This window comes from Geotrypetes seraphini, chromosome 13 (genome assembly GCF_902459505.1).
Source record: "Geotrypetes seraphini chromosome 13, aGeoSer1.1, whole genome shotgun sequence".
NCBI lineage: Eukaryota > Metazoa > Chordata > Amphibia > Gymnophiona > Dermophiidae > Geotrypetes > Geotrypetes seraphini.
The window spans coordinates 72,213,537-72,241,275 of NC_047096.1; the positions used below are offsets into that span (position 1 = coordinate 72,213,537).

The 27,739-nt window shown below is 43.8% G+C and overlaps 1 protein-coding gene across 1 annotated transcript in view; it reads left to right on the forward strand.

Moving 5' to 3' along the window:
* The first annotated feature begins 1,666 nt into the window (after window positions 1-1,666).
* The window catches only part of C1QL1 (complement C1q like 1), a 54,857-nt gene continuing 28,784 nt past the window's right edge, over window positions 1,667-27,739 (forward strand). The window contains exon 1 of the mRNA XM_033918911.1: window positions 1,667-2,254. Within this exon, the coding sequence (XP_033774802.1) occupies window positions 1,667-2,254 (588 nt within the window). The remainder of the gene's footprint in view (window positions 2,255-27,739) is intronic.

Consider the following 27,739-nt stretch of genomic DNA (forward strand, 5'->3'; position numbering starts at 1 on the left):
CTGGAAAGACACACATAAGCACAAAGAGGGGAAAGAAACAGAAAACAGTGGAGGCAAGGAGGCCAGGGAAGAAATAGGTCAAAAGCAGGAGAATTTCAGAAGAAGGGGAAGAAAGCAAATCAGAAGAGAAAAGGCAGATAGGAAAGACATACACAAGCACAAATGGGGGAGAGAGAAACAGAAAACAGTGGAGGCAAGGAGGCCAGAAAGAAATAGGTCAAAAACAGGAGAGTTTCAGAAAAAGGGGAAGAATGCCGAAGAGAGAAAATTGCAATCACAGAGGAAGGTAGCGAATTAGAGCTAAAGGAAGAGATACGGTATTCCATGGGAAGTGGTTATAGGCAGAGCTGAAGATTTTGCCTTAGTTTTGCACTATTTTTAGGAAAATGAAAATAAGAAATCTAGAGGGGGGGGGGGGAGTTCTTGGTTCCCGGTGTCCTCAATTAATAATAGGTAATCATAAAAATGAATCTGTAAAAAAGTCAATAAAGCAGTTACTTTTTTCTATAAAATAATACGTCCCCCTTGATTACTGTCATGAGGAAAGGGACAGAAAAAGAGAGAGCAGAAGTTTCTCGAAATTGTAAGCTCTATTATAAGAAATGCTATCCCCCCCCCCCCCGAAAATGATAGCAACTTCTACTCATCAGATACCCCATTCCCATCAGACAAATGAACTGAACATAACTATTCTCAGTTCTCTTTCTTGAGAAATGGCTTAACAGGATTTTAAAGAAAAGAAAGGTAGGAAATAGAAATGAAATCCCCCAGGATATGAGGTAAAAAGGAAAAAAAAGATTATCTGTCAACATATTCTGAATCTGGGGGGGAAAGAAGATAGTAAGTGAATTTGTGAAATCCCGACTGCCTCTACCTCTTCTCTGACAACCCCTCCCCGTGAAGAGTTACAAAATCAAAGAAGTGGAATAGCCGGAGTGATCAATCATTGTTCCCATCGATTAAATGCTCTCCCGTTCCAGTATTAGTTCTTAGGCCGGGGTCAGAGCGTCACCCTGCTTTTTAGACGTCTTCCCCCCCCCCCCCCCCCAGTGTTACTGTGTTACGTGAGTGCTGGGGCAGGGGGAGCAGGAAGTGTGCTCTGGTATTTAGGGGTACCAGAAGTTAGGCATCCGAGGGTCAAATAAGGACTGGATAGAAGAAAATGGAGAGGAAGAGGTAGAGAGAACGACGTAAAGGGAATCAGTGTACATGCAAAGGGAGTGAGAAAGCAAGAGGCAGACAGAAAGGGTTAAGGGGAACAGACTGGGGCAGGAAGAAAAGGAGGGAGAGATAGAGGCAGAGAGAGAAAATAGAAAAGGAGGGAGAGAGAGAGAGAGGCAAAGAGAGAGAGAGAAAATAGAAAAGGAGGGAGAAACGGAAGGAAGGGACAGAGGCAGAGAGAGGGAGAGATGTGGCCTCATTTCCACGTGTCTCAGCCGGGGGGCACCAGAGCAGCTGCTCTATAAAATCCCTTCTCTCCATCAATCAGCAGAACTCACTTTTTGCGTTTTCCCACAGCCTCTCTCGCCTCGATTTTGGCAGGAGGGGGGGAGCCCCCACCCGCCACCCGGCAGCAGGCACCATTCCTCCGCCGGGGAGACAGCGGGGTCAGCCTCTCTCAAGGCTCGGCAGGAAGACCCTGATCGCGGCGGCGGCGGGGGTCGTGATGCTGCTGGTGCTGGTCGTTCTCATCCCGGTGCTGGTCAGCTCGGTGGGCACAGACGGCCACTACGAGATGCTGGGGACTTGCCGCATGGTGTGTGACCCCTACCTGGGCAAGACCTCGGCCACCACCAGTGCCAGCATCCGGGCGGACGCGGAGACTCTGAGCGACCACAGCGGAGCGCCCCCGCTTTCCACCTTGGTGCAAGGACCCCAGGGAAAGCCCGGGCGACCCGGGAAGCCCGGCCCGCCTGGCCCGCCCGGGCCGCTGGGGCCCCCTGGGGAGAGAGGGGAGGCGGGTAAGCCGGGGCTGCCCGGGCTCCCCGGCCCTGGCAGCAGCAACGGGGCCATCAGCACGGCCACTTACACCACCGTGCCCAGGGTGGCATTTTACGCTGGCTTGAAGAACCCCCACGAAGGCTACGAGATCCTCAAGTTCGACGACGTGGTGTCCAACCTGGGCAATAATTACGACGCGGCCACCGGCAAGTTTACCTGTAACATTCCTGGCACCTACTTCTTCACTTACCACGTCCTGATGAGAGGGGGAGACGGCACCAGCATGTGGGCAGACCTGTGCAAGAACGGACAGGTAAGTGGGGCCAGATTCCCCCCTTCCTCCCCCCCCCCCCGGTGCCACATCCCTGCTCAGGTGGCATCAGAGCGCCCTGCCCCCCCTGCCAGGCAGGCAGGAAAAGTTGCTCAATTCACCCAATGCCCCTTCGAATTTGGGGAGCACAACGGGCTCAAACGTGCACCCCAAGATACAGAAATCCCCCCACCCCTAAATCAAACCCTGTAGTTTGGGGTTTTATCCAGATCCTCCTAAGCTCTGATCTTAGTCTTCGGGGAAAATGTTGCACTAAAGACCTTTTGAAAGAAAAGCGACTTTAATAGCGGTTGGATTGGTAGGTGAGGAAAAGCTGAAAGTGGATCTGTCAAATATCTGAAAAGTGACAGAGCCGCAAAAATGAAGAAAGTGCTTTCTCAAAGTCGGCTTTCAACCCTAAATGCGAAGTTGTCGCCTGGTCATACGGTAATTAGGGATGTCATATTTTGGAATCGTCACATCGGCAGAGGTTTAGCAGGCACGGAAGGTGTGAGAAAATTCATGCACACAAAAACGGACTGCTCAAACCCCTTTGCGACCTTCCTTCAGGTGTTGCTAGAGGGACAGGTATCGGTTTACAGACTCAAGTAACCCAGACATTGCTATACCGGGTCCAATCTAGGACTAGGGGCGCCAAATGTGGAGAGGGACTGTGCAAGTAACCCAGGAACCGGTGGATCTCTTTATAGACTGATGCACCGCCAACCCGAGAAGGCAATAAAGAAGACACGAGAGCTGAGTGCGGTGGACTGGGAAAGGCTTGTTTGCTCTTTCCCAAAATACTAGAAGGAGGCATGCAATGAAGCTACTAAGTAGTAAATTTAAAACAAACCAGAGAAAATATTTCTTCACCTAAGGTGTAATTAATCTCTGGAATTTGTTGGCAGAGAATGTGGCGAAAAGGCAGTTAGCTTAGCAGGGTTTAAAAACAGTTTGGATCATTTCCTAAAAGGAAAGTCCGTGAGCCCGTGATTAAGATGGGCTTAGGGAAAGGCAGTGCTTATTTCTAGGATAAGCAGCATAAAATCTGGTTTACTCTTTCGGGATCTTACCAGGTACTTGTGATTTGGCTTGACTGGCCTTTAGTCTGTCTCTATATGACAACTCTTCTGCAGCCTAAGTATAATAGAGACTGTGCAAGGCATTGGAGTGACAGATCTACGGCCCGGCACAGGAGCCGGTGACCTCTGGTCTGAGAAAGGGACCCCCGCATGTAACACAAGGACAGATGCGTCCCTCTATAGACCAAAACCATCCGGTGTGATAGGGAACTTGCGCAGGTAGCCCAGGGACGGGTGCGTCAATCTAAAAATAATTAGATGCATGGAAAAAGGGGTAGGGCTGAAAGCGTTATGGAATATTGTTCTCTGTAACTTACTCTGAGAGAAGGGGAGAGGGCTCTGACCGAGGGAAGGTGTCATAATGGTAGTCGACAAGCGTTGACAGCTGTATTGGGCTTTTTTTTTTTTTCTGTGTGGAATTAGTTCAAGGCCGGCAGCTCCATCCCGCTCTGTCTGGTAGCTGAAGTCCTGCTGGACTCACACTGTTTCTTTCTATTATACGCTACATTGTTTAACTTGCTTTTTTTTTTTTTTACCAAACTTTTCAAACCACCCTCGTATAAATGTATATCAAGATCGTCCCTTTGTCCGATCTAAATACTTGTGGAATAAGGCAAACCAAGTTTCAAGTTTTTATTAAAATTTGATGCTGTCGTTTATACAACGTCTAAGCGATTTACAGATAAAAAAAAATGGGGAAACAAACCCAATAAAAAACACCCCAAACACACGTCAGTGACAGTACAATCAAAAAAGATTAAAACAACTTGAGTAAATGGTGTAACATACAAAGAACGTAAGAATTCCTCTACTGGCTCACGCAACAACCCTTAGGTCAAAGACCAGCGCCCTAACTGAGACTAGCCCTATCAGCGTACGTCCTTGTTTAACTTTGTTTGGAGTCCCTGGAGGGTGTTTCCCCTATGACAGAGTCCGGAAGAACGGGACTAACATGATACAGTAGGAACTGGGGGGAGAAATACAGTCTATATACGATAGCGCACAAATGAGGGACGAGCAAAAGGAAGGGAGGTACAACGATCTGATTCTTTAAGAAAAAAGGCATGAGACTATTAGAAGAGCAGGAGGATCTAAAGGAAGGGGTTAAATATTAAAGTAAATTTAAAAGCTAGAAACACAATGGCCTCCTTTTAAGCAGGTGGTAATTTTTCGGCTAGTGTGCGCTAAACACGCTAGCGCACCTGTGTAAAAGGAGCCCGATATTTTCCTAAACAACTTACGACCTAGTCCAAAATTAAATAGAAGCATTCAGCCTATATGGCAATCACAATTTTCAGGATAAGTAGATCTAAACCAAAACTAGGAACCAAATTCATGTTTCCCCCATAAAACTTATGCAACTAGGTTAATATGGAAACGAGAAGAAGAACTACCATCGCCCCTCCCCCGCCCCCTTTACTAAGCTGCTCTGACGCTCAATGAATTCCTGTGAGCATCGGAGCAGCATTGGAGCATATAGCGCTCCGGACCGCTATAGAAACCTCTACCGTGGCTTAGTAAACGAGGACCCAAGACTTTTTAAGGCACGCACACAACTTGCTCTGCATTTTTTCCCTCCTGAGTCCTAAAGGTGGTCATTTCTACCCCCCTCTAATATTGAACAAAGTAATCGACTGTATCCAGGAAGTCGTAATTTGCATTGGGTTTAACATCTGCAATAATTTTTAAAAGTTGGCTTTACTAGGAAGTTTTTCTTTACTCAGCAGGTGGTGGACACCTGGAATGCGCTTCCAGAGGATGTAATAGGGCAGAGTACGGTACTGGGGTTTAAGAAAGGATTGGACAATTTCCTGTTGGAAAAGGGGATAGAGGGGTATAGATAGAGGATTATTACGCAGGTTCTGGACCTGTTGGGCCGCCGCGTGAGCGGACTGCTGGGCACGATGGACCTCAGGTCTGACCCGGCAGAGGCATTGCTTATGTGCTTATATGTACCTTTTCAGTAACCAGTGCAGGAGGACTTTATTACCTCCCGGGAAACAGAACAGAGAGGCAGCCAGACTCTTGAAAAAAAAAATTTTTTTACATTATTTTTTTCTAACGTTATTGTCGTCCAGTAGTATATCATTCTGAAAAAGTAAGATATTTGGGTTGTACAGAACTTCCGATCTTTTCTGTCTCAAATCTAAGCCCCCTTTTATCAAGCTGCGTTAGGGATTTTATCGCGGGGCGCTGCGGTAAAAGCTCTGACGGTCATAGAAATTCTATGAGCACTGGAACTTTTACCGCAGTGGCCTGCAATTTTTTTTTTTTAAAAAAACCCTAATGCAGCTTGATAAAAGGGGGCCCTAGTTAGGGAACGTGTTAAAAATCACATTCTTAGAACAGTGTACTGCAGTGAGCAAATGGAATTATAAGCTCAGGTTGTGGTTGGTCTCACACTAATGTGGAGATGCCCGATGCTACTTGAGGAAACAGGACAGCCCTCCTAAGCCAAAATGGCACATTCACACAGTGATTTCTACCAGAGAAACATTTAAAAATATTCAAATGAAAATTTCATTATCTCAAGCCTGTCCTCATTTGTCTGAATTGTATTTTTCAATGCAATAGAATATCTGCAGTAAAACAGATTTTAAGATTTTGTAATGACCTCAAGGAATTTTGTGGATTGCCTCCGTTTGGGGGACAAAATATTTCATACTGTCTCGTTTCCATTTTTTAAGGAAAAAAATACAGCTACTGCAGGTTCTGGACCACCCTGAAACAAAAAAATAACCCCACCCTGCAAAAGCAGTTAGAGCTGGAAAACAGGAGAAGCCTTGATCCCCGTGTCATGAGTACGACACCCCAGAATATGCCAACACAGCAAAAAGCAAACAAACCTGGATTCAAAATGTACAATTGTCCAATAAGAGGCTTCAACCACTCAGCGGGTTGATTAAGAGTTTTTCCAGCATGAAAAGCAGGTAGTCTGGGCAAATGTTGCAGCTTAGATCACACTTTAACAGATTCATGTTCCTTGTTTACTAAATAGTTTCCCTATAGACACAGAATGGGGAAAGCCATGAATGCACGCATCACATTACAATGTTTGTGTAATTCTGTTCTCACCTACTCAGCCTTCTTTGCTTGGTACAGGAGAGAGAGAGAGCAGGAAGTGCTGGTGGGTAATTTTTTTTTATCTTATATTTATAGATAAATCATATAACCCATGGAAAAGGGGTTTTTTTGTTTTTTTTTAATTTATCAAGTTTTCATTAACATATCAAGTATCCACTTTGTACAGATAGATAAAGTTAAACAGAAAAAGGAAAAGTACTTTACCAATACTAATGATTTAACCAGTATAATAGGAATTTAGTAGCTTAATTTTAACTCAAGTCCTCAAAATAGAATCCAAGGCTTAGAATCAGCGTGCAATTAATAACGCAAATAAGAAACATATGAAATAAGAAAAATCCATTAGTTAAGGAAGTAGATCAAACTTCAATAAGCACTCATGTTGTCCCTGCTTTCAGTCGGGCCTCAGACAAGAACTAAACGAAACTAAACTAAGCCTTAAGTTTATATACCGCCTCATCTCCACGGAAGTGGAGCTCGGCACGGTTTACAAAGCTTAAAAATAAAGAGGAGAGAGGGAAAAGATTTACAAGAGTATATGAAAAGAGGGAAAATAAACAGGAGAAAAGGTGATTATATGTTAGAAAAGAGCCAGGTTTTCAGTCGTTTGCGGAATCATTGGAGGGAGTCCAGGTTCCGCAGCGGGATAGTGAGATTGTTCCAAAGGCCCGTGATTTTCCAGGTTCCGCAGCGGGATAGTGAGATTGTTCCAAAGGCCCGTGAGGAGGGATTTTCGCAGTTTGCCTGCGTGGAGAATACCATGTAGAGAGGGGAAGGATAGTTTATATCTGTGGGCGAGTCTGGTGGTAGCAGAAGGTTGTCAGTTGGCTAGGGTAAAAAAAAACACCCATATTTTTGCATTTGATATTGTATCACACATTTGCACGGGTGACGAAGAAAGCCGGTTGGTGAGAATATGAAAGTTGAAACTCAAAAGATTTCCTTTACATTGGAAAAGGGTTTTATAAAAATTTGCTGGGGTCGCATACAATATAAAGTTGCCAAGGTGAATTTTTTGCATCTGCTTGTTATGTGACCCAAGTGTAGATGTGTTCGGGGGGAGGTGGGGGGCAGGGGGAGGGGGGAGCACAGATGGATAATAAATGATGGAAATAAATCAATAAAGAACAAACATACAAAAATATGTATGCGCACACGAACGTCACACATGTAAATTTACACCAACTTCCGAGCAAGTGAAAAGATGCCGGGGTATATTTTGCCTATGATTGGAGGTTTGGGGAGGCTGTTTTAGAGGTGCTTAGGTTGTCTTTATAGAATAATCCCAGAAGAAGTGCTGTTTGGACTTCCCACCTAGATGACCTGCTATGAAATGATCCTCCATACAGAGGACCATCTTGAATCAATACTGGGTCAGACTCTGACACCTGGTTGAAAGGGGATAGGGTTCATTTCATCCGCTTCCTTCTCGTCCGATGGTGCAAAAGCCCATTGCTAGACCTGATACTCCCCTGTTCAGAACAGTGGATAGGCTCAGTGTAGTACCAGGTAAGGACAATATCATTTTCATTTGGTTATGGGTGCCAAAAGAATTGGAATCACAATTGAATCATAAATGCAGTTGTGCCTATAACAGTCTTAATGTTTGTCTACTGGATGTGACTACTGTCTAATTTCTGCCAGGTTAACAAGGATACTGCCTTCTCCTGATGCAACGAATTTCCTGGAATGGAACTTCATTGTTTGTGACATGTAATTCCCAGTGAGAAGATGCGTGATAATGGAAACAAAACAAAATATTATAGCAACAGGATCAGAACCCATCAGTCAAATTTTGCAAAGCTGGTTTTGTGAATGTGGATGAGAACAAGCCATCTCCCTTAATTTAATTCTAGGGAGGGCTTCTGGTAGTCTCGGTCTTCCAATAAAGCTGATGTATAGTTTTCAGCTCCTATCTGTATTTAGTTTCCTGGCTATAAATATTCATTCTGTGATCTGATGCTATTGTGAAGGAGAAACTGGACTGAAGGACAGGCTGTGTTCTTGCTGGCATCGATGCCATTAGGTCATAGGATGACCGCTAATGACTTCATTTGATTCATTCATTTATATTCTGCATTTTTCAAAAATATAAATTCTGCTTATAGCAGAAGACAAGGTCATGGACAGTACAGAAGGATACCATAATAGCTTAGATACATCCAAAAGCCAATTGTTTACCTCTCATGCACATAGATCCGATCATGTTTCCCCACTACTTGGTCACCATCACTAGCTCTCCATTTCATTTTGGATTCAATTCAAAATTCTGACTCTGGCGGTGAAAGTATTACATTCGGGTAACCCCTCCTACCTTTCCACCCCTACACCCCTTTCCAGATCCATTTGTTCTGCTACAGTATCTTGACTGACATTGCCCTCATACTGCTCCCGTCTACTCACCATTCTGCATTTTTCTGTACTGTTCCCTCCCTCTGGAATGCCCTCCCTCTTGAAATTCATTCTGCATAAGCTCATCCATCCTTTGTGGACCCTCCTCAAAACCTTCCTAGTAAATTCTTGATGTTTACTACTTGGAGGTGGCTGTATGCATATGTCTGAGATACTAAAATGTAAAGCAAGGTGAAAACTCAACTTGGTCTTCCTTGTTCTTACTTTGGAGAAAAGGCGGGAGGAGGGAGATATGATATTTAAATACCTATGAGGCGAGTCTCTTTCAATTGAGAAGAAGCTCTAGAATGAGGGGAAGCAGGATGACGATGAAAGGGGACAGACTCAGAAGTAACATCAGAAAATACTTTTTCACTGAAAGAGTAGTGAATGCATGGAAGGACCTCCCGATGGAGATGAAATATACAGGGTGTCCCAAAGGTCCCTACACATTATTCTTAAAAATTACACAAGAAACTGAGTTTATTCATATTCTTAGCATCAACAAGAGACGTTGTAGTTTTACTTGCTAGGCTTGCCATCACGTTCCAATGCCTCGAAGACTAGTTGTATGCCTCCACATGAGCGCCTCCATTTTTTATAACTTTCAGCCACCTTTGGACATAAACAGCAATTGTGCAATGCTGCTCTAATGTCAATTGACAAAGACATGGTTAAGGGATGATACGCTTACAATAACTACAAAGCTGATGGCCTCAAGTCTCTCTGAATGATGCCTGGAATGAAATAGAAAAAAAAGTGTGCAGTGACTTTTGGAACACCCTGTATATCTGAATTCAAGAAAGCTTGGGATAAACTGAATCTCTAAGGCAGAGGAAGGGATAGTAGATGGCATGAATAGGCAGACTAGATATGGCCATATGGTCTTTATCTGTCTTCGTTTTTCTAAGTTTCTATGGATAGTGTTTTCTAGAGTCAATAAAGCAGACTCTCAGAGATTCACCAAGTCATGCAGTTAGAACATGAGAAGCGCCATCTCCGGATCAGACCTTCGGTCCATCAAGTCCGGCGATCCGCACACGCGGAGGCCCTGCTAGGTATACACCTGGCTTATTTTATAGCCAGCTTCAAAACATATAGCCTCAATTAGAGTTAGAATACATTCATTTATGACCTCAGCAGTACAAACTGTGAGAAAGGTTTCATTCACAGTATAATTTGCACTAAAGTCGTCACCGGTCAGAGGTTTCTATCAAATCTTATTAGTTGATTCATTTTTATTTATTTTTCTTTATTTTTCAAAATAAATTAAGAGAAAATACTCATCTCTTTATTAGAGCATAGCAGGGGTTCTTCACCTGTATATACTACTGCCCTATATATTTGTTTATTTTATAGCCAACCATATCTTTATATGCCTCTCTCAAGGAGATATGCATCTAGTTTGCTTTTGAAGCCTAGGACTGTCGATTCCGCAATAATCTCCCCTGGGAGAGTATTCCAGATGTCAACCACTCTCTGTGTGAAGCAGAACTTCCTGATATTAGTCCTGAACTTGCCCCCCCTTAGCTTCATTTCATGTCCTCTTGTCCGTGTCAAATTGGACAATGTAAATAATCTTCTCTGCTCTATTTTGTCAATTCCTTTCAGTATTTTGAAGGCCTCGATCATATCCCCACGCAGTCTCCTTTTCTCAAGGGAGAACAATCCCAGTGTTTTAAGTCGATCCTCATATTCCAGTTTCTCCATACCCTTCACTAGTTTAGTTGCTCGTCTCTGCACCCTCTCCAGCAGTTTTATATCCTTCTTTAGGTAGGGAGACCAATGTTGGACGCAGTATTCCAAGTGGGGTCTGACCATTGCCCTATAAAGCGGCATTATAACTTTCTCCGATCTACTCGAGATTCCTTTCTTTATCATGCCCAACATTCTATTTGCCGCTGCCGCGCATTGTGCCGACGGCTTCAGGGTCCTATCTATCAGTTGGGTCACATGAACATGATCAGCACAGAATAGATTCTTCAAGAGATTTTTAGAATGCATAGAAACCTCTCATTGTCCATCTGTATATGGTCTGAGTCTGTATATGGACGTTTGGGGGGAGGATGGGCTGGAGAGGGCTTCAATGGCTGGGAGGGCGTAGATGGGCTGGAGTAGGTTTTGATAGCGATTTCGGCATTTGGAACCCAAGCACAGTACCAGGTAGAGCTTTGGATTCATGCCCAGAAATAGCTAAGAAGAAAAAATTTAAATTGAATCAGTTTGGGCAGACTGTATGGACCATTCAGGTCTTTATCTGCCATCATCTACTATCCACAGCAGTTGCCTTTGGTTCCCATTGGACACCTTTATCCTTTGGAACCAGCTTCCACGGGGAACACAAACCATATTAAAGCTCAGAAAACTGAAGTACAGGGAGGTTAGGTGACTTGCCAGAGAACTGAGCTTAGAACTCATGGGTCCCGGGACCCCTTTCTGTATCATAGCTCACTGTTCTACACGCCTCTTCTCAGACTCTACAAATCAGAGCAGGACCTGAAGAGAAGCAAACAGAGGGGCTGAAGGGATCAAAAACAAACTTCCAAGCAAATAGCTCCTTACTTTTTTTTCTTTTTCAAAGTGCAAATGAAATCATGAGCCCAGACTGAGCACGGTGCATTCTATTTCACAAGCTGTGAACCTCAACAAACAGGTAGAAATGTCCGCGGTGTGCTGTGAGTATGATGATATACTATCAAAAAGAATGTCAGAGGGATTCCAGACTTTGGATCTGGTATTAGGCCATGGTATCTGGTTCAGGCCACCGACTTTAATAGGAATCACTTCTATCAGAACAAACGCCAGGAAGTTCTTTTTCACCCAGAGGGTGGTGGATACATGGAACGCGCTACCGGAGGATGTGATAAGCAGAAGCACGCTACAGGGCTTCAAAGAAGGTCTGGACAGGTACCTGGAGGACAAAGGGATAGAGGGGTACAGATAAGAGTAGAGGTAAGGTTATAGGGATAGGATTAGAGGTAATTTATAAAATTAGTCAGAGACCACAGTTCAGGCAGTGGGCCTGATGGGCCGCCGCGGGAGCGGACCGCTGGGCGAGATGGACCTCTGGTCTGCCTCAGCGGAGGCAACTTCTTATGTTCTTTTTATCACTGTTGCCATGGCTAAAGTCTGGAATCCAAAGTCTGGAATTTGATCATGTTTCTACTGATATTTTTCCCACAAATGGCAATATAAGCATTAGCAGGAACAGCAAAGAGATACTGGACATCCTTAACTGGCTTACTGTGTGTACAGGTGTGAGGGTTTTGGGCTACAGTGTTTAGGGAAATACTGTATCTAGGATATTGAGAAAGGATGTGTCTATTTCGTGGCATCATGCCCTCTTATCTTGGCATGAGCTTGACCTGGAACAGGGAGAATCTAGTTTTTGTACGTTGGCCCTCACAGCCGCTCGCATGGTACTCGCAGCTCACTGGAACCAACCTGTATCATCAAATTGGCAGAAGGTGGTACATAAATGAAAACATGTGTATTAATTAACAGCCCTTCAACATGGAAAGAGGCATGGGTATGATTGTATCTGGAGGAACTTTCTCTTGCGGTCCTGATTGCACCCTTGGGAAGGGGGGAATTTTTGGATATGTTTATTGAGTGTTTCTGTTCTGTTAGGGAGGGGGAGGGGAGGGGGGATTTGGGGGCAATTACAGGGGGATGTAGCCATTGTGGACTGTGTTCTATTCTATTTTATTGGACGTTTCGCTGTTAGCATGGTTTCCGGTGGATTCGCTTTTGAACTACTGTACTGCAGTGTTTCATACATTTTTGTTTCTGTGGCTGTACATACTTTTCTAACAATAAAAATTTTCAATTAAAACCCCCCCCAAAGAACCATAGGATAAGGAAAATCAAGGCCTGGACTCTTCTTCCTCCTCCTGTTTTTGCCACACTTCAGAGAGAAGCATAAAATCCACAGGAGCTATAATGTACATGCTTACATCTGCCTGAGGAACACAAAGAAACAGCGGAGGAGACGAGAAAAGTCAGAATAGCACAAACACAGGTATAAAAGGAAATTTATTATAGATGACTCTGTAATAAATTTGCTTTTATTCCTGTGTTTGTGCTATCCTGACTCTTCTCGTCTCCTCCGCTGTTTCTTTGTGCTCCTCTGGTTTGCGGAGGATTTTGGTCTTCTGTCTTGGAGTCTTAAATCTGCCTGAAGGCCCATTTTATACAGAGGGCTAGATTCAATAAATGCTGCGCGATTGATCAGTGATAAGCTATTCTGTAATGGATGGTCTGTGGGGAGCATCCTTTGGAGAATACTACCTTGGTAAGAATTTCCCCCCGCCCCCCAATTCTATATATGGTGCCTAAAAAATCAATACTGACCAGAACGGTACTTAGCACAATTTGTGTATTTATTTATTTAAAGAACTTATATTCCGCTTAACAGCACCGATGCTCATAGAATTCCTATGAGCGTCCGAGCTGTTCCCACCGCGGCCGGCACTAAAAACGCTAGCGCGGCTTTGTAAAGGAGGGCCTAAGTGAATTACAGAAAGAAAACCAAACAAACATAATTATAAGATAAAAACACCACAAAACAGTATAAAACACAATAAAACTACACAATACACAGATAACATTTCCATTAATCGCTTCATTCCTTCAGTCACTGCTTCTTAACCACTTAAAAGGTTCTGTAGAAACAGATATTTTAAATAATTTTTTAAAACTCTGAAAGTTATTATTCACTCTCAATTGTCCAACCAGATTATTCCAAAGCTTCACCCCTGCCACCGAAATAGCCATAGCTCTGATACTAGCATACCTCACAAGCTGTAACTCATTAACAGATAAACGCATCGTGTTCTCCGATCTTAAGGATCGACAGGGCTGATGTAATGTCACAGTATGTGAAAGATACCACGATATCTCTCGGTGAATTGTTTGAAAAATCAATACCTACACCTTAAACACTACTTGACACTTAAAAGGTAGTCAATGCAGGGAAGGGGTAAAACGCGGATCTCACGGACCTGATGGACCTCGCGGATCTAAAACCGCACGTCCTTAAAAATCTGAGGTCCATGTCACTTGTAGTTAGTTTCTGGCTCTAACAGACCTCGATGACAATTTAGCGCTGACGGATCCGTCTCAGCTTAGGGAGGGAAAAGTATTGGGATCCGTCAGCGCTAAAATGTCATCGAGGTCTGTCAGAACCAGAGACTAAAAGTGGCGCGGACCTCAGATTTTAGGAAACCGGTTTAAAGGATTCGTTTTAGAGTCGCTCCAGCACTAGTCTCTGGCTCTGACAGACCTCTATGACATTTTAACGCTGACGGATCCTAATATTTTTCCCTCCCTATGCTGAGATGGATCCGTCAGCGCTAAAATGTCATAGAGGTCTGTAAGAGACAGAAAGTACAAGTGGCACGGACACGGACCTCAGATTTTTAAGGACGTGCGGTTTTAGATCCGTGAGGTCCGTCAGGTCCGTGTTTTACCCTTTCCCGTCAATGCAGTTCTCGTAGTAAGTTTAATACTGACCACATCAGTAGTATTGTTAAATCCTCTTTTTTTTAGGCTTTGTCAAATTCGTTCTGTTTCTCAATTTCTTTGCGCTAATTCTCTCAATATTCTTATCCACTCTCTCGTTATTTCCAAAATAGACTACTGTAATGCCCTGTTCAACGGAATAGCTCAAAATGAAATCAAACGTCTACAAATCATTCAAAATGCATCCATTTTCAAAGCTAAGAAGTTCGATCACCTAACACCCCTTCTTAAGAAAGCGCACTGGCTTCCAGTTGCCCATCGGGTAAACTATGTCTGCTTACATTTAAATCCCTTCTTTTTAAAACTCCGGCTTTCATCTACAAGTTACTAATTCCTTACACTTCCAATAGAACATTAAGATCCGCTGAACAGCATTTGCTGACGATTCCTTCCCTTAGAATTATTAATACTAGACGACAATTGATCTTTTCAGTCACGGCCCCCCAAACTTGGAATTCTCTCCCTAGCCACTTAAGGGAAGAACCCAATATAGAAAAATTCAAAGGTAAACTAAAGAGCTTTCTCTTTAAAGATGCCTTTGTAAATTAGTCATTTAGTCTTCGAATTAATTTTATTTTTTTCTCTACAATTTTATTGAAGTAATTTTTTTATCTTCCCTCTCCTTATATATCTCCCTTATTTGTTTCTATAACTTTTAAACAAATTGTAACTCTTATCCATCTCTTCCCTTACGTTCCTAGTTTTGTTAAATTTGTCAATAGTCTCGTTAGTCTTAGTTTTGTTATTCCCCTTATTTTGTAATTTTATTATTATTATGTACATCGCTTAGTAAAGGTGTCACATGCTCAAATGTACTGCCACCAAAGATTAAACACGCTGCCGTGTTCTGAACCACTATATATAGAATCACGCTTAGCGCTCATATGCATGACTAACAGGTGCACGTATTTAGGCCAATGAAAACGAGGCCTAAATACTGTGCCTAAGTTATGAGCGGATTGGGTGTGTTCTTTAACAATGAGTCTAACTTTTAGGAACGCTTACGATCTGCTCATGCTCCTCCACTGGCCGTGCTGCCTTTTGAGATTCACGCACTAAAATTTACGCGGACCACTCTGTAGGATGTGCTTAGAAAGTTGTGTGCAAAACTTCTAATTAGTGCCAATTGTTTCTTGTTCATTGACCCTTATCAGTGATGATTAGCTCGTTAAACAATGAAGTTGCACTTGCAAATTAGCAAAATGCACCGATCTGCACATGCTACATTGGTTACACTTAGGGACTGATCCTGTAAGGGGCGCCTGTCACGGCAGGCGCCCACAAAACGGGCACCCGCCATGTGTCAATCACCGACAGGCACTGATTCCAGAATCATGGCTTGATGGGGCCTTAGGTGCCGGAAATGTAGGCCAGGGTTTCACAGGGTCCCATCAGAATCGCGGTCAGTGGCGCCAAAGTCTGGTGTCACCCTTAACCACACCCACTTCCAGGCTTCAGCATCACTATGCGCCACTAGCCACCAGGGACCTAGGTGCTGGTCACAGAGGCTGCCTAGTGGCACCTTTTCTTTTTTTATATATAAAGGGGAGTGTGCGTCACAGTGGGTAGCGCAGGGGTGGGGAACTCCGGTCCTCGAGGGCCGAAATCCAGTCGGATTTTCAGGATTTCCCCAATGAATATGCATTGAAAGCAGTGCATGCAAATAGATCTCCTGCAGATTCATTGGGGAAATCCTGAAAACCCGACTGGATTTCGGCCCTCGAGGACCGGAGTTCCCCACTCCTGGGGTAGAGCTACAGGCTCAGCACCCTATTAAGGAACAAGATAGCCTTGTACGGTCTGTGTCTGTACATGGCCGTTTGGAGGAGGATGGGCAGGGGAGGGCTTCAATGGCTGGGAGGGTGTAGATGGGCTGGAGTAAGTCTTAACAGAGATTTCGGCAGTTGGAACCCAAGCACAGCACCGGGTAAAGCTTTGGATTCTCGCCCAGAAATAGCTGAGAAAAAAAAAATAATAATTTAAATTGAATCAGATTGGGCAGACTGGATGGACCATTCGGGTCTTTATCTGCCGTCATCTACTATGTTACTATATATGTTACTATAATGTGGACTAGATTTGTGAAATAATTTCCTATCTCATAAGTTTTTTCTATTTATAAATAAATAACTTTTTAATTGGTTTTAAACAACGTGGTCAATTACCATGTTATTTAGCATCAATTAAAACAATTAAAGTTAGGCGACGGGACATCTACCGTCGCCTAGCTTTCAGCATCCCGATGAGAATCCGGGCCTAAGTGCCTAACTGTGTGCCCAAGCACCTATGCCCGCCAAAGGCTGGTATAAATGTAGGTGCCCAACTGATGGCAGTTAGGTGCACGAATCCAGGTATTCTGGCTAAATTCTGGGAACGCCCCATCATCTGCCCTTGCCCTCCCCATGGCCACTCCCCCTTTGGAGTTATGCGCTATGAAATTTACATGCACATATTATAGAATAGGGCAGATCTGTGTATAAAAGTCCTAATTACTGCCACTATGTGTGGTGCAATGGTTAGAGCTATAGCCTCAGCACGCTGAAGTTGTGGGTTCAAATCCCATGCTGTTCCTTGTGACCCTGGGCAAATTACTTAATCCCCCCCATTACCCCAGCTGCAATAGGTGGAGTGTGAGTCTACTGGGACAGATAGAGAAAAATGCATGAGTACCAGAATGCAAATCACATGAGGTTATAAGTAGTGTATAAATAATAAATGTTTGTTAAGTTCTGTAATTGATTGTTGGCACCTAATTCACTAATTATTTATGCCTGGGTCTGGGATCCCAAATTTGGGTGACCTGTGAAGACTCAAGGGACAACGTTGAGAGACTTCAACTAATACAGAATACTGCGGCTAAGTTTATTTTCGGTAAGAGTAAATTCGATCACATAACCCCTCTGGCTCAAGGATTTACATTGGTTCCCAGCGTATCTCAGAATTCAATTCAAGTGCATTTGTATTGCGTTTAAGATCTTATTCGGCATTTTCACCACTTTGATTCCTATAGACTGGAATGTGCATAGGTCTCATCTTGCCAGAAGTTCTCAAAAATTAAAAATTAGGGCTAAGAACATAAGAATTGCCGCTGCTGGGTCAGACCAGTGGTCCATCGTGCCCAGCAGACCGCTCACGCGGCGGCCCTCCGGTCAAAGACCAGCGCCCTAACTGAGACTAGCCCTACCTGCGTACGTTCTGGTTCAGCAGGAACTTGTCTAACTTTGTCTTGAATCCCTGGAGGGTGTTTTCCCCTATAACAGCCTAAGGAAGAGCATTCCAGATTTCTACCACTCTCTGGGTGAAGAAGAACTTCCTTACATTTGTACGGAATCTATCCCCTTTCAACTTTAGAGAGTGCCCTCTCGTTCTCCCTACCTTGAAGAGGATGAACAACCTGTCTTGATCTACTAAGTCTATTCCCTTCAGTGTCTTGAATGTTTCGATCATGTCCCCTCTCAATCTCCTCTGTTCAAGGGAGAAGAGGCCCAGTTTCTCTAATCTTTCGCTGTACGGCAGCTCCTCCAACCCCTTAACCATCTTAGTCGCTCTTCTCTGGACCTTTTCGAGTAGTACCGTGTCCTTCATCATGTACGGCGACCAGTGCTGGACGCTCTATTCAAGGTGAGGGCGCACCATGGCCCGGTACAGCGGCGTGATAACCTTCTCCGATCTGTTCGTGATCCCCTTCTTTATCATTCCTAGCATTCTGTTCGCCCTTTTCACCGCCGCCGCACATTGCAAGGACGGCTTCATCGACTTGTCGATCAGAACTCAAGTACCACCCCGGACATCCTGTATTCGTGCAGGAGAATTTTGTTACCGACATGCATCACTTTACACTTATCCACGTTGAACCTCATCTGCCATGTCGATGCCCATTCCTCGAGCCTGATTATGTCACGTTGCAGATCTTCACAATCCCCCTGCGTCTTCACTACAAAGCCGCGCTAGGGCCTTAACGCACGGAATAGCACGCACACGCTAGCCGCTACCGCCTCCTTTTGAGTAGGCGGTAGATTTCTAGCTGTGCGCTAATCCAGTGTGTGCAATAAAACCGCTAGCACGGCTTTGTAAAAGGAGCCCTTAGTGGTAAAAACAGAACCTTCAGGAGATTTAGTCATTCTTTTGCATTTCAATTAACCAAATTCTGGAATGCTTTACCACTTACACTAAGAAGTTTAGGTCCCTTTTACTCCGGAAAGCTCTGAAAACCTTCTTGTTTGCTAAACATTTTGGAAACTAACTACTCTAGTCTACTTTTCCCTGTCAAGTTTATGTATTATGCATTACATTACTTTTAACCGAGTCGAGCTTCTTTTAGTTGATGACCCGGTCTATAAAATTAAATTTTAGTTTTGTTTAATTTAGTTTAGTTAGAATTGGTTGGGTTGGCTAAATTCTGGCAATATTTTACAAAAGGCTCAAAAAAAAAAAAAAAAAATCCTCACACACAAACATGGAGCCTTTTGTAAAATACATGTAAGGAAGGGACATATACAGTGGGAGCATCCATTTACAAATTTACATAGGCTGAAAAAGAGCAGCATCAGCTTAGCATCTTCCAAATCTAAGAGCCATTTCCAAATCTAAGGCAATTTTGCAATACACATGTAGCCGGTCCTATTTTACAAACCCCAGACATCTAAGTGCCACCGATTAAGCCGTTTTTCGTATGGTAGATCCTTGAGTCCCGAGACCATCCGAGTGGCCATTCTTTGCACCGACTCCAGTCTTATCGCAAGGATGTGCTGAGACTGGAGTCGGTGCAAAGAATGGCCACTCGGATGGTCTCGGGACTCAAGGATCTACCATACGAAAAACGGCTTGACAAATTACAGCTATACTCGCTCGAGGAGCGCAGAGAGAGGGGGGACATGATCGAGACGTTCAAGTATCTTACGGGCCGCATCGAGGCGGAGGAAGATATCTTCTTTTTCAAGGGTCCCACGACAACAAGAGGGCATCCGTTGAAAATCAGGGGCGGGAAACTACGAGGTGACACCAGGAAATTCTTTTTCACTGAAAGAGTGGTTGATCGCTGGAATAGTCTTCCACTACAGGTGATTGAGGCCAGCAGCGTGCCTGATTTTAAGGCCAAATGGGATCGGCACATGGGATCTCTTCACAGGGCAAAGGTAGGGGAGGGACATTAAGGTGGGCAGACTAGATGGGCCGTGGGACCTTATCTGCCGTCTATTTCTATGTTTCTATGTTTCTAAGTAACGAGATTAAACAATTTGAGGGAGGGGGGGTGGCAGAAATAAAAGACAGGTGATGATTACAGAAAATTACTACCTTATCCCTGGGCAAAATGAACACTTTTTAAAAACCATGCTCCCAGCTGGATCAAAACTGCCCCCCCAGTTTTGATCCAGCTCGGGAGGGGGGAGGGAGTTTTTGGTGACACATACATGGATTCCAGTTATCACTTAGGCACTAACTGCTAATTTTCACTGGCACTAACCAGTAATCACTGCCAAAAATTACTGGGTAGCTCTGAACAAGCAATTTAACAGATCAGTGGACATTTTTGGCTGGTTAACTCATTTTTAATATCGACCAGTGCATCTTTTTATTGTGAAACGTCTTTGAATTTTAGGCTTTCAGGTGCCCAGAGTAGAAACTCTTCTACAGGATGAAGCATGTCTGTATGAATAAAAAGGAGGAAAGGGCCTTTTTGTGGCTACACATTCAAAATGGTTTACATTTATATAGGTATTTATTTTGTACCGGGGCAATGGAAGATTAACCCCCTTTTATACTAAGGCATGGTAGCCATTTCAGCGCACGCTAACATGTCCATAGAATATAATGAACCCCTAAGTGACTTGCCCGGTGTGATACAGGATTAAGTGACTTGCCCAAGGTCACAGGGAGCAGCCCTGGGATTTGATACCACAACCTCAGGTTGCTGAGGCAGCAACTCTACCACCAGGCCACTCCTCACCTCTGAACGACGAGGGAGCATGTCTGTCAATCCAACAGTTTAATTGGTTGATAATTTAGCGTTTTTCCAATGACCTTGATAACTGGTTTACAGAAGTTCATTAAAGCTGAGGTGAACTGAAGTGCCTCTCTCATATACAAGCCTCACCAGAAAGCTCTGTGAATTTAAAATAAAACCACATTTCTACCAGGATCAGCATCGTTGGTCTTCCTCCGGAGACTGGGTCTCTGGGGCAGTTTCGCTCCTGACACAGAGGTGGTACTTTGAAAAGAATGTGAAAACAGAACCTGATATAACCTCTAATTTCTCCAGAGATGCAGTTTCCAAAAACTGGAGCCAACTGTAAAAGAAAGTCAAACAGGGAGATTTAAAACATGATGAAACGCTTCCCTTAGAGGAAGTCTCTGTGATAGTCAGTCAGGATAAATGTTTGAGAGGATCGGGCTCTGAAACTCTCCCGGTGAACTCTGACTCTCATCTGTCTATTGAAATGAAAGAAAAGCAGCTTACTTTGCGCAAATGTGATGCCATATGTTGGGACAAATCGAGCTCTCAAAATGTCACCTCTCATTAACACATTTTGGCAAACGCTCTTGTTTTGGATTGTGCATTGGATACGTCTGTGACTCGGTGACTATTGCTGAGTTCCTTCTCTTTCTCTTGGAATTTCCTGCACCCCCTTTTTTTGCTCTCCTCCCTTCTCTCCCACACCCTGAAATATGTTCCGGGCTGCTCCATTTTTCCTTCTCTCCCTCATCTCTGCTTCAGGTATCTCCACCCTATTGGTCGCTTTCCTCCCTCACTCTGGTTTTGTGCCTTCTCTGTTGTATTGTCATACTTAATGGTATCCTGACCGCTTCAGGTCCAGTTACATTTTTCTCGCAATTTCCAATAAAGGAGACATAACTATGGCTCAAAATGAGGAACCCCAGTCCTTCTCAGTGCTGAAAGAAGGGTATTTTCACTGGGAACCACAAAGAATGCACTGGATGATCTTTCCTAAGTGTGAAAGCCCAGCTCTTCCTTCTTAAGATTAAGTTTGTATGAAAATACTGGGTATTGCACTGATGTCTGGAACTGTGGCTGTGGTAATTTGGTTTATTGTAAAAGGAGAGGAATTCTGCAGACTGGAGGGACAGAGGAGGAGTATTTGTTAAAGGATAGGAAGAGAGAAATGCAGGTGAGAGATAAGAATAAAGGGGGGAAAAAAGAGCGAGGGAAAGGGGAATAATAATAATAATAATAATTTTATTCTTATATACCGCCATACCCAACGAGTTCTAGGCGGTTTACATCAATTAGGTTAGGATCCGCATTGACATACAGATTTACAACAATATATCAGGTTTAAAACATAATTAGCCGAGTTTGGCAGATGAAGAAGGAGGAGGGTAGAAGAGAGGGGGGGAAAGAAGTGATCAAGAAGGAGGAGCTGAGTCGGGCAAAGGTCAGGCGATTACCGGAAGGGGGCGGTTAGGGGTCTTATTTGCTGAATAGGTGGGTTTTGAGTAGTTTTCTAAAGCCGAGGTAGGTGGGGGCCTCCAGTATCATTTGGGCTAGCCATGGGTTCAGCTTGGCTGCTTGGAAGGCGAAATGAGAATAGAAAGTAGGAAAGTGTGAGAAAGGAAGAGAACAGAGGAATATAAAGAGCAAGAAAAAAGGGAATGAGAACGGAGAGCAGAAAAAGTATGAAAAAAGAAGAGAACAGAGGAATAAAAAGAGAAAGGAAAAGGGAATGAGAATAGAGAGTAGGAAAATGTGAGAAAAGGGAGAGGTTATTTAAATAGATTCAATTACAAGTAGAAAAAACACAGGGCTCCTTATACAACGTGGCTGTATGGATTAGTGTGCAAGGAATGTGAAGAAGCACCATTTTTAAAAGGAGCCCAGAGTTTCTCTTGGCAAGATTTATGGTACAATATCCCAAGCTCAAAGATTTGCACTGAATTTTTGTGCAATAATTTTCATTTGTTTGAATTTAATGCAAATTTTTATATACCATAGCATACCCTAAATAGGGACCTCAGTGGTGCACAAGAATAGAAATAACTTTAAAAGCAAAGAAATAATAGAGGCATTCCAACTCTGGCCCACATACAGAGAAAACAAATTTAAATAACACACACACTATATACGTTATTTACATTTGGCTTGGGCAAGACTAAAATCTATATGCGTCTTCTCCATTTTACCAAGTAAATACTCACATATGGGGGAAAATGGCTACATCAGCCTTTACACTAGCTCAGAAGCACACATAGGTATTAAAAAGTCAAGTGCTCATGTTGGCCAGGGCTTTACAGAAGGGATTAAGGGAGCCATTCGCCTTAACTTTGTGTAGTTTATTTCTTCCTCTACAATGAAGCCAATTAAAAGTTACAGCCTCGCTGCTTACTTGGCAGCACTGACAATTGTAGCTTTTTAAAATGGGGCAGCTACACAGACACCCATGTTAGCGCCAACTCTCCATAAAAAACGACCAGGTTTGTGACGCTCATTTTTACAACACGTACAGGATGGAACTCCTCTCGTATGAGGAAAGACTAAAACGGTTAGGGCTTTTCTGCTTGGGGAGATATGATTAAAGTCTACAAAATCCTGAATGGTGTAGAATGGGTACAAGTGAATCAATTTTTTTTTTTTTTACTCCATCAAACATTACAAAGACTAGGGGACATTCGATGAAGTTACAGGGAAATACTTTTAAAACCAATAGGAGGAAATAGTTTTCCACTCAGAGAATAGTTAAGCTCTGGAACGCGTTGCCAGAGGATGTGGTAAGAGCAGATAGCGTAGCTGGTTTTAAGAAAGGTTTGGACAAGTTCCTGGAAGAAAAGTCAATAGACTGTTATTGAGAAAGACATGGGAGAAGCCACTGCTTGCTCTGGATCACTAGCAGGGAATGTTGCTACTCCTTGGGTTTTGGCCAGGTAATAGTAGCCTGGATTGGTCACTGTGAGAATGGGCTACTGGGCTTGATGGACAGTTGGTCTGACCCAGTAAGGCTATTCTTATATTCTTATGTACTAAGCACTAAAGCATGCTTACTGCCGCCTAAAAATGATACTAGCAGCCATGATAAGGAGCCAGACGCTAACTGTAAATTAGGTGCACACCGCCCACATGCAAAAAAAATACTTTTTTCTTTTTTTGCATGGGCGGTATGTTCAGGGGTGGAGGGTATGCTTGCCCTGCACTAATTGTGGGCATTGGTATGCACTAGCCAATTAGCACAGGATTAGCCTGGGAACCCTTAGGGCCTGATTCCATACATAGGGCCTAACTCCTAGGTGCCATTGAGAGCGATTGTCAATCATCCACTAGGCACTGTTTATAGAATCATGCCTAGTGCTGCCTAAGTAGTCTTTCAATCCTTTGACTCCGGTAGGCATTGAATCCTTAGGTGCGCTGTAATATCCTCTATCTCCCCTGCCTTGCAAACAATAACAAAACAACTACAAACAATCCAAAACACAGCACTGAGACTCATCCAGGGCAGGATTAATTCATCGAGGGCCCCTAGGCAAACAAGTACACTGGGCCCCCTGCCCTGCCCCACCCCACCATGCGCCCAGGCGGAAACAGGACGCTGCATCAGAGGGAAGCTTTAGGCAAGCAGCACCGCTTGCACAATTACAGTTCCCGTTGCCTTTCTTACCCGCATTGCTTGCTTGTCTTACTTTCCATCGATGGGGGTGGGGGCCCGCGTTGCCGATCGATGCTGGAGGGGTCCATCGCCGTTTGGAAAAAACAATGTTGAAGCCCTCCTTCATCGGGCCCCCCTGACCATTTTGGGCCCTAGGCACGTGCCTACTTGGCCTATTGGTTAATCCTGCCCTGGACTCATCTATTCATTGAAGAAACATGACCACATTACAGAAGCATATCTCAAATCGCATTGGCTTCCAATCCCAGCAAGAATAAAATTTAAATTCTACTGTCTACTATTTAAGACTTTATACGGAGACAGCCCAAACTACCTGAACAACCGCCTCATCCACAACCCCTCAACCAGACATAGGAAAACTCACACCCCATTAAGGAGATCAAATGGAAAAAACTATATGATGGCTTCCTGGCCACTCAAGCAGCCAAACTAGACAACCAAATCGCCAATCTACTGACGGCATCCCTAGACTACAAAACTTTTAGAAAAGAAATAAAGACCATACTCTTCAAGAAATCTCTGGAAAAGAAATAACTCCGCAAGTGTCAAATACCGCCTCTCACTAAAGCCAACTATCCAAAACATCTAGCCATACTCATTTCTTACTCTCTTTGAAAATGACCAAATCTCTTTTTGGTAAGATCTTTTTGTAATACATCCTTGATAATTCTTTTGTAATCCGCCTTGAACCACAAGGTGGAATAGAAATCCCTAATGTAATTTAGGCCAGGGTTTTCTTAGCCTAACCTAACCTAACCTAAGTTAATCGCCTACCAGCGCCTAAGTCAAACCACGCCCCCTATCCATCCTGAATCTGGCCAGAATCCACCCCTAACCACATCTACTTGCCGATAGGTGCCTCTGTGAAGACGCCTTCCTTGAAGTGGTAGGTGCCTATTGGGTTAGGTGCCTACCAGCTAATTTTTTTAAATCATTTTTTATTTATTGCCATTGATTGATCCAGTTAAGAAAATTAACCCTCCCTGGTTGTATGAAAGCTTTGGACAATTTCCTGGAGGAAAAGTCCATAGTCTGTTAGTGAGAAAGACATGAGGGAAGCCACTGCTTGCTCTTGATTGGCAGCATGGAATGTTGCTACTGTTGGGGAGTTCTGGAATCTTGCTACTCTTTGAGATTCTGGAATGTTGCTACTCTTTGGGTTTTGGCCAGGTACTAGTGACCTGGATTGGCCACCGTGAGAATGGGCTACTGGGCTTGATGGACATTGGTCTGACATAAGAACATAAGAGCATAAGAAGTTGCCTCTGCTGAGGCAGACCAGAGGTCCATCTCGCCCAGCGGGCCGCTCCCGCAGCGGCCCATCAGGCCCATTGCCTGAGCAGTGGTCCCAGACTATCCCTATAACCTACCTCTACTCCTATCTATACCCCTCAATTCCTTTATCTATCCAAACCTTCTTTGAAGCCTTGTAGCGTGCTCCGGCGTATCACAGCCTCCGGAAGCGCGTTCCATGTATCCACCACCCTCTGGGTGAAAAAGAACTTTCTGGCATTTGTTCTAAACCTGTCCCCTTTTAATTTCTCCGAGTGCCCCCTTGTACTTGTGGTTCCCCATAATCTGAAAAATCTGTCCCTGTCTACCTTTTCTATACCCTTCAGGATCTTGAAGGTTTCTATCATGTCTCCTCTAAGTCTCCGCTTTTCCAGGGAGAACAGCCCCAGCTTTTTCAGTCTGTCAGTATATGAGAGGTTTTCCATACCCCTTATCAGTTTCGTTGCTCTTCTCTGGACTCCCTCAAGTACCGCCATGTCCTTCTTGAGGTACGGCGACCAGTACTGGACACAGTATTCCAGATGCAGGCGCACCATTGCACGATACAGTGGCAGGATGACCTTCTTCGTCCTGGTCGTGATACCCTTTTTAATGATACCCAACAAGGCTATTTTTCTCCGCCCCTAAACACACCTACTCTAGTGTTAGGCATGGGTAGCTGCCATGCAATAGGCATCTATCTTATATAGAATCATGCATAAGAAAATAGTCGCCTATCATGCAATTAATTTTTATTTTTTTCAATTATGAGCTTGTTAAAGCTCATTTGAAGCCAATTTACTAATTAAGATAGGTACCTATTTTACTCCCCCCCCCCCCCCATTTTGCAAAGCCGCACTAATGTTTATAGCACTGGCCGCCGCGGTAACAGTTCCAATGCTCATAGAATTCCTATGAGTGACCGAGCTGTTACCGCTGTGGACGGTGCTAAAATTGATAGCGTGACTTTGTAAAGGAGAGAGTTATTTATGGCCTAACTTTACTTACTTCTTATAGAATTTACCCCTAAGTGCCCCTGTGTTATGTCTGTGTAAACCAATTAGCGCACGTTAATTGAAATGCACTAGCTGGTTAGCACAAACCTGTCCATTCCCCTCCCCCGCCCCACCGAAGAATTTCAAAAAGTTCCTTCTTATCTTGGTTTTTTTTTTTTTTTTTTTAACTTTTTAAAGCTTGGTCATTTCAACATTATTTTTAAATTGAGGTGTTGGAGATTTTATTTTAACAGTTCTGTATATTTGTAATTTTTTTTTCTTTGAAATTGTTAATCGTAAACTGCTTTGACACTAAGGTAATAATACATTCAGTCCAATCTATATCTCTCGCCATCCCAAAAATATTTTTTTTAACTTGTAGTGCACAGTTTTGTGCACACAAACAGGGGAAATGCTGCGAAACACTGACATGTTTATGGGGTAGCCTGTTCTTGCACACTAACCATGGGTTAAGAGATTAATGCCCTTTAGTAAAAGGACTTCTGAGTTTGTACCTAAGGCAACAGAGGATTAAGTGACTTGCCCAAAATCACAAGGAGCTGCAGTGGGGTTTAACCTGGGCTTCCCCTGGCTTTTAGCCTGCTGCTCTAACCATTACCCCCCACACATGTCCAAAGCTAGAATCTTGCAGTCCATTCCTATGACCTTTACGGAGAGGGTGGTGGATGCCTGGAAAGCGCTCCCGAGAGAAGTGGTGGAGAGTAAAACTGTGACTGAGTTCAAAGAAGCGGTGGGATGAACACAGAGGATCTAGAATCAGAAAATAAGATTAAAAATTGAACTAAGGCCAGGACTGGGCAGACTTGCACGGTCTGTGTCTGTATATGGCCGTTTGGGGAGGATGGGCTGAGGAGGGCTTCAGTGGCTGGGAGGGTGTAGATGGGCTGGAGTAGGTTTTAACAGAGATTTCGGCAGTTGGAACCCAAGCATAGTATCGGGCAGAGCTTTGGATTCTTGCCCAGAAATAGCTAAGAAGAAAAAATTTAAAAAAATTTATATTGAATCAGGTTGGGCAGACTGGATGGACCGTTCGGGTCTTTATCTGCCGTCATCTACTATGTTACTATGTTAAAATGGCAATCTAGAGCTGAACCTGATCCAGTCCCTGCTCCCATCTTGTACTGAATTGCGACTTGTGGAGGGTTTTGAGGAGGTAAGAACGCAGGCAAGGCAAGGCACAGTGATTCAGTCAGACTGAACCTGGTCCGTAAACCAGCACAGCCCAGTGCCAAGAGCAGGCAACCATTCCACCAACATTCAGTATTCATACTGCAGCCACAGTGCAAACACAGACCACTGTAAGCTGAGAAAGAGACTTTCATTGCTCTTCAGGCTGCCTTACTGCTTGCTCTAATAATTAAGATTCTGGGGTCATATCCCAACTCTGTCACCGTACCTTCAAGGCCTTGACCGGATCCTTCTCCTTCCCTGCACCTGTTTGCCTATCTAGCACTAGAGACTGCTGACTAGGGTTACCAGATTTTACTTTAGAAAAATCCAGACCCT